This window comes from Thamnophis elegans, chromosome 8, assembly GCF_009769535.1.
Source record: "Thamnophis elegans isolate rThaEle1 chromosome 8, rThaEle1.pri, whole genome shotgun sequence".
NCBI classification, from domain to species: Eukaryota; Metazoa; Chordata; class Lepidosauria; order Squamata; family Colubridae; genus Thamnophis; species Thamnophis elegans.
Genome location: NC_045548.1, coordinates 76,439,695 through 76,447,647, shown reverse-complemented (window position 1 = coordinate 76,447,647; position 7,953 = coordinate 76,439,695). Strand labels below are relative to the sequence as shown.

General features: G+C 46.9%; 1 protein-coding gene across 1 annotated transcript; it reads left to right on the top strand.

Moving 5' to 3' along the window:
• Positions 1-1,126: 1,126 nt before the first annotated feature.
• Positions 1,127-4,285, top strand: GPR20 (G protein-coupled receptor 20). The gene is made up of 2 exons (XM_032222332.1): positions 1,127-1,180; positions 2,939-4,285. The coding sequence occupies exons 1-2, from the start codon at positions 1,127-1,129 to the stop codon at positions 3,989-3,991; spliced, it is 1,107 nt and encodes a 368-aa protein (XP_032078223.1). The 3' UTR covers positions 3,992-4,285.
• Positions 4,286-7,953: the final 3,668 nt, after the last annotated feature.

Sequence of the window (7,953 nt, the reverse complement as noted above, 5' to 3'; positions counted from 1 at the left end):
GTTAAATGCAGCACTGCAGGCTACTTCAGCTGACTGAAGTTCTGCAGTTCGGCTGTTCAAATCTCACCGGCTCAGGGTTGACTCAGCCTTCCATCCTTCCGAGGTGGGTAAAATGAGGACCCGGATTGTTGTTGGGGGCAATATGCTGACTCTGTAAACCGCTTAGAGAGGGCTGAAAGCCCTATGAAGCGGTATATAAGTCTAACTGCTATTGCTATATTCAGATGCCAGAGTTTCTGAGCCAACATTTTGGTTGCTAAGCAAGAGCGTTGTTAAGTGAGTTTCACCACATTTTACAGGTTGGCCACACCTACCCAGTCACATGACTGCCAAGCCACTCCCACTTGGTCCCATGGCTGGCAAGCTACTCCCACCCAGTCACATGGCCAGCAAGCCACTCCCACAAAGCAGGCCACACCTACAGAAGAGGTTCTAAAAAAAATTGAAACCCACCACTGCCGCACATGCACGCATGACACCCCCCCCCTACTCCCCATTTGGGTCCTAGCAGGCCTCCCTGAAGCCTCCTGGGACCAAAAACACGCACCCCCCACGCTCCCCCTACCCCCACACATGAGTGTGTGACTCCCCCACCCACCCCCGCATGCTTGCGCATCTTCTGCATGCACTCCACCCCCGCACATGCACAGCAGAGACTCCAGCGCTGGTGGAGCTGAGCTGGGATGACGGCTTGCCTGCCCGCAGAGATGCGTGCCATAGGTTTGCTATCACGGGCTTAGTGCATTAAGCAGGTTAATCACAAGGCCCAAAAGCAGCTGTCCTCATCCTTTCCCCATTCGCTTTGCCTGGGTTTTTCTCCTCCTCTGCAGCCCAAAATTAGTTAGCAAGGCCTTTGCAACAGTTTGAAAAGCTGTCTTTACTACAAGTTGTCTGCAGGAAAAAGGCCACGAATCCATATTAGGCAATATGCGACAGTCCCTCGCAGGTCCAAAACCTCTGGCGTGGTTTTTTTTCTTTTAAAAGTGGGCTCGTGCGCAGCTTTTTTCTTTACTTTTTAAACAACAGTTTAAATCACTTGAGCTTTGTTTAAAAAAAGAGAGTTAAGATCGGCTCTTCTACTGTAAAACGTAGAACAAGTGCAGCTTCAAAACATATTGATTTGTGGATGAAGAAGTTTTACAGGAGGTCCTCGGCTGAGCCTGAACTTTCTATTGTCAGAGTGAGTCCGTTGTTAGTTTAGTTTAGTTTAGTTTTAGTTTATTTGTATGCCGCCCTTCTCCAGGAGGGACTCAGGGCGGCGAACAACTCAGGGGGGAAAGGGAATATAAACACAATACACATAATTAAAATACACGAGAATCACACAGCCATACCAGTCGAGAGGGGAGGGGAACTCATCAACCCCAGGCCTGCCGGCACAGCCAGGTTTTGACAGCTTTCCGGAAGGCCTGGAGAGAGGTGAGAGTCCGGATCTCCGCGGGGAGTTCATTCCAAAGGGCCGGAGCTGCTACAGAGAAGGCCCTCCCCCGGGTAGTAGCCAGATGGCATTGGCTGGTGGACGGAACCCGGAGGAGGCCAACCCTGTGTGATCTAATGGGTCTTTGGGAGGTAATTGGCAGCAGGCGGTCTCTCAAGTACCCAGGTCCAATACCATGAATGCTGCCCGTTTTGCGACCTTCCTTGCCACCGTTAAGTGAATCACTGCCGTTAGTCACATGGTTGCTAAGTTGAACCTGGCTTCCACGCCGACTTGACTTGTGAGACGGTCGCAAAAGGGAATCACGTGACATTGCGGGAATTGCAACCGTCGTAAATATGATCCAGTTGCCAGGCATCTGAATTTTGATCAGGTGACCATAGGGATGCTGCAGCCGTTGTAAGTGTGAAAAACGGTCATAAGTCACTTTTTTCAGTGCCGTTGCAACTTCATTCCAAAGGAATGGTCGTTAAGTCGGGGACTACTTCTACCGGAAGAACTGAGAACCCAGTTAAATGGTGGCTTCCTACAAATCTGTTGGAAGCCATCGTTTAACTAAGTTCCCCATTGTGCTATCTGTATTCCATGCTTTGGATGTTCAAAGCAATTGCCGTAGCTCTTAGACTTATATACCGCTTCACAGTGCTTTACAGCCCCTTTAAGCGGTTTACAGAGTCAGCTTCTTTCCCCCCAACAATCTGGGTCCTCATTTTACCCACCTCGGAAGGATGAAAGGCTGAGTCAACCTTGAGCCTGGTGAGATTCGAACTGCTGGGAGTCGGCAGAATCGGCCTGTAATACGGCATTCTAACCACTGCGCCACCAGGGCTCCTGGGTATCAGAGAGACTACGGTTTTAGCCAGAACGATTGGTTTTCTCACTTAATGACTGGTATTTTAGTTGCCAGGCATTTAAAAGGTATTTAGCCATTTTAAAAAAAAATCACCTCTATGAAATTCCAATTTTTGTTATTAGTTGCAAAGTCACGTCCGACCCATCGCGGCCCCCTGGACAACGTTCCTTCAGGCCTTCCTGTCTTCTACCATCAAGATTTTGTTCAAGATCTTGCTCCCACGCCCACAAGCCCATCACACGGTCCAATCTTCCATTGCCATACTGGCAGCTTCCACCCATCCAGTTCCGGTCAGGTGCAGAGGTACAGAGACAAAGGATGACCTTGGCTTTCTAGAAAGAATTTTGTTTTGGCTACATATCATCTAACTCCGTACAATCCCTCCTCCCATTTTCCCCACAATAGAAAAGGCATAGTAGAATAATAGAAAGTGTGGCAGGTCTGAGATCCACAAGAAGAGATCCCTGCGGGCCTGAAAGATATTTGCAAATAAGAATAGACACAGGAAGCTTTGGGTCCTAACCTCCTTGGGTCCCCACCCCCCTCTAAAAACGTTATTCATGACCTCGGGATATCTTACCAAGATTACACTACTGAGCAGTATAAAAATCGCCATTGAACCTGTATCTTTGATTGTTGTCTCGTAGGTACCATTAGCGGCGTTGACCATGGAGCCTTCCAACAACTCTATGATGTCCCCCAACAACAGTGATATGTTCAACAAGTTTGTCCACCTGGACGGAGAGCTATCGGAGAGATTTCATACCTTGTGGATTGTCCTGGTAGTGATCAATACCATCATCTTCCTCATGGGCGTGGTGTTGAACTCTGTAGCGCTCTATGTCTTCTGCTTCCGCACCAAAACGAAAACCACCTCGGTCATCTACACCATCAACCTTATCGTCACCGATCTGCTGGTGGGTTTCTCTTTACCCGTCCGGATCATTGTCCACTACAGTGCCAAGGACTGCCGCTCCTGTGCCCTCGTCCACATTTTCACCTACTTTGTCAACATGTACTGTAGCATCCTCTTCTTGACTTGCATCTGCATTGACCGGTACTTGGCTATTGTCCAGGTAGAAGCTTCACGCAAGTGGAGGAACCCCAACTACGCCAAGGTCATCTGTGCTTTCATCTGGACGTTCGCCACCGTCATCACCTTCTCCATCCTCATCATGGCCATGAAGTTCTCCCACTGCTGCATTGCGCAGATTTTGCCCTTGATGGTCTGCGAGTACTTCTTCCCCCTGATTGTCCTCACGTTCTTCACGACCAGGATCATGTGCGCGCTCTCCAAGCCCACTCTCATGCACCAGAGTAGGGAGAGGCGAATGCGCGCCGTGCAGCTGCTCATCACGGTCCTCGTCATCTTCATGATCTGCTTCACCCCCTTCCACGTGCGCCAGCTGGCCATCGCCATCAACCCGGCCATGTCGTACGACCTAAGCTTGGTGGTTTACCACGTGACAGTCACCTTGAGCAGCCTCAACAGTTGCATGGACCCCATTGTCTACTGCTTCGTCACCAACAATTTCCAATCCACCATGAAAGGGATCTTCAGGAAGTCGGAGCTCGAGCAAGCCAGCGGGGAGGTCATCAGCGTCAACAAAGGGTCCGGATCAAATGCGCTCATGGCGTTTGCCAACGCGATAGGGAACCCCATGGGGTTGTCTTTGCCCAGCAACACCGCAAACTCCTAGACTTGAGCGGCCTTACGAGGACAGAGAGGATGTCTGCTATTCCTTTGGGCCTAAAACATTTTTCCCCACTTAAAGCATCGTAGCTGGGTTGCAGAATTTTTCAAGCTCTCCAATGACACACACTTGAGTTTATTTATGGCAGCTGGTGTTGTCATCTGGGAAATTACTTGGATTGCATTTGGAATTCCAGATACTGAAGAGTTTCCCCAATTCGGGAATTTACAGAGAAAGGAACGCACCCAGCGCTGTACTTTGCTAGCGTAGAAAGCATAGAATAACAGAGTCAGGAGGGACCTTGGAGGTCATCCAGTCCAGTCCCCTGCAGAAGCAGGAGACCCTGGGCCAGACAAGTGGCTGTCCAGCCTCTTCTTGAAAGCCTCCTGTGTTGGGGCACCCATAACTTCTGAAGGAAGCCCTTCCCTTGGTTGATTGTTCTCACTGTTAGGAAATTTTCACCTTGGTTCTAGGTTGCTTCTCTCCTTGATTAGTGTCCATCCACCGTTTCTCGTCTTACATTTTGGTGCTTTGGAAAACAGTTTGACCTCCCTCTTCTTTAGGGCAGCCTCTCGAATATTGGAATATTTCTATCATGAAACCTTGTTTTCACTAGAGTAGCCAGGCCCAGTTCCTGCAATCGTTCTTGATAGGTTTTAGCCTCCAGCCCCCTAAATCATCTTGGTTGCTCTTCTCTGCACTCTTTCCAGAGTCTCCACATACAGCGTGTATGTATGTGTGTGTGTGTGTGTGTGTGTGTGTGTGTGTGTATGTATATATATATATATATTTGTGCTGATAAATAAATAAAGGGAGACTAGTAGAGATCTATTTCAAGCTATTTAGCTCTCATCAGCTAGCCATACCCTTACTGGGATTCGAACCTGTACTATATTACATCTTAGGCAAACGTCTTAGCCATTAAGCCACAAGTTCTCCTCCTTATCAGCAGAAGCCAGGGAAGGGTATGGCTAGCTGATGAGAGCTAAATAGCTTGAAATAGATCTATACTAGTCTCCCTTTATTTATTTATTTATCAGCACAAATATAACACAAATATAACAAAGGCAACAGTAAAAAATATTGGGTTTCTGTCGTGATGGATTCTTGTGACAAGCCGATTGACAGATAATGGAAGCTGTTAGCTTCCTCCCATATTTGGGGCATACCAGGGGTTGTGACACTACATATATTGGTGATCAAAAGTGGATGCAGTATTCTACATGTGGTCTTACTAAAGCTTTGTAAAGTGGTACTAATACTTCACGTGCTCTTGTATCTATTTATGATGATCTGCTGGAGGACCAGGGAGAAAAATGGATTTTATAGTCCCTGTTCTTATACTTTGGACAAAAAAAGGGACATAACAAAGCTTGACTTTTGAAATGAGAATAATTCAGGATCACCGTCGCTCTGGTAAATGGGACCGGTCATTTGAAAGGACTTGATGCCTAACCCCACGGAATGCCAAAAAGCATGAGAGTAATAAAAAAGTAACATCTGCAGTTGTGATACACTGTACTTTGTGCTGTGAGAGAAATTTACTTCTCAGGAATGTTTTTGATTCCTGCAAAAAGGAAGCCGGGATGGACATCTGAAATTAAATGCTGCATGGAGCTGAAAGTAAAATCCCAGCAGGCCGTTTCAATGCTTTTTAAAAAAAAACAAACCAATGCTATCTATTCCATCTATTTTCTGCCTCCCGAGTCCCAGGTGATCTGGAGGGAATGGGGATTTGTTGAATGTTGAATGTGGATTTTATTTATATGCTGCCCTTTTCCCCCAAAGGGGACTCAGGGCGGCTCACAACTCAACCAGGGAAGGGGGATACAAACAAAAATTAAAAAACGACACAAAACAATACATAATTTAAAACACACAACAGTCATACCAATTCGAGACGGGGGCAAGTTCTTTAGCCCCAGGCCTGTCGGAACAGCCAGGTTTTAAGGGCTTTGCGGAAGGCCTGGAGGGTGGTGAGGGTTCGAATCTCCACGGGGAGTTCGTTCCAGAGGATCGGAGCAGCCACAGAGAAGGCTCTCCTCCGAGTAGTCGCCAGTCAACACTGGCCGGCGGATGGAATTCGGAGGAGGCCTAATCTGTGGGATCTAATCGGTCTAGTGGAGGTAATTGGCAGCAGGCCGGCTCTCAAGTACCCAGGTCCAATACCATGAAGGGCTTTATAAGTGACGACTAGCGCTTTGAAGCGTATCCGGAGACCAATAGGCAGCCAGTGCAGCTCGCGGAGGATAGGTGTTACGTGGGCGAACCGAGGTGCACCCACAATCGCTCGCACGGCTGCATTCTGGACAAGCTGAAGTTGCCGAATGCTCTTCAAGGGCTGCAGTATCCTTCTCCTGTGATGGCCACAAAGCCATGCCCACAAAGCCATGCCCACTGAACCAGTAGTAAACAATTTTGAATTTCACCATTTCAAAGTTCCAATTTAATAAGACAGACATGTTGGCATCATGCTATGGAATCCCAATTCTGGAAATGACATCAGAATTCCACCCAGTTAAAAGTTCATGATCTTGTCCCCACACCCACAATCTATCACATGGTCCAATCTTCTTCTTCCACGCTGGCATCCACACCCAGCTGCTTCCGGTCAGGTGTACTGGTGCGGAGACAAAGGACGACCTTGGCTTCTAGAAAAGAATGAAAACAATACATTCCACAATCCTACTCCTGTCTATCCCCCCTCCCATCAACTATACTAAAGAAACAGCATAATGAAATGAGAAAGTGTGGCAGGCCAAAATTCTAAAAGGAATATAAATGCAGGCCTGACACCCAGCCCTTTTCCATGTATTTACCATGTGCAACACATATCAAAAGGAAGGGCTTCGCAAAGTTGTGCCTGACATTTTGATTTTTTTGACTCTCCATGGGTCTGCCCTACGCAGATGCACATTGGAATTCTCGGCTCACAACACACACACACACACATCACACAGCAGGATTTTCAGCAGTAAACAACTCGAGTTGTAATTTTTGGGGCGATTTCAAAGCCATTCTCATCATTGTATCTTCAGCACGAAACCGCCAACAAGTTAAACTTGGAATATATTATATCATGAAAATATGTTCTCATCGTTGAGGAAAAGATTCCCCAAGCCCTTGTCTTCTTCTTCTGGCTCGAAGCAGAGCTGGGAAACAGGATTGCATAAATAAGGGCTTGCAGTTGCTAAAATAAGATTGCATCCCCAGGGAGAGAAAAATAAGGGGAAAATAAATAAATAAAGACTTGATGGCAATTAATTCAAAAGTCTGGACACCAAGAGCAGAGAGGAAAAATAAATATTTCTGTTGTTTAACGTTGTTGAAAAAGAGAAGAAAAGTTATTAAGGGCTGAAAATATTCCTGCAATTTATAGGCTTCTCTTCTCATTTAAAGATGGTGGAACTGGAAGGTTCCAGAATCGGGTGGACCCATGTAGTTAAACTCCACTTAGATGTTAAGCTTCAGAAGGATATGTGGATAACATCAGAGCTGGTATTCAGCCGGTTCTGACCGGTTCTGGAGAACTGGTAGTGGAAATTGTGAGTACTTTGGAGAGCCGGCAATTACCACCTCTGGCTGGCCCCGCCCCCATGTATTCGCTGCCTCCCGAGTCCCAGGGGATCGGCTAGATCTTCTTCTGTTGCCTCTTTTAAAAAAGCACCTTTGGGACAACCATGACCTGGATGATGGAGAATCTTCATAGACGTTTATGAAAAAATGTCATAAAAGTGAGTCATACCTCACTTTTTAAAGTGCCATTGTAACTTTGAGTCGTCATTAAACGAATGGTCCTAAGTCGAGGACCAGCTGTATTTCAGGGGGGAAAGGAATATTGGTAAGTTTTTCTCAGCTTATAGAGTTGTTGACTTTAACTCCCAGAGTTGAAATCCCCATGCTGGTGGGGGATTCTGGGAGTTGAAGTCCACAACTCTTCAAGTTGCCAAGGTTGGACATTCCTGGTT

Coding starts and splice junctions, on each gene's coding strand:
- GPR20 (XM_032222332.1), top strand. CDS start 1,127: ATGAAGAAGTTTTACAGGAGGTCCTCGGCTGAGCCTGAACTTTCTATT. Junction 1,181..2,938: donor CTGAACTTTCTATTGTCAGA/GTGAGTCCGTTG, acceptor GTTGTCTCGTAG/GTACCATTAGCGGCGTTGAC.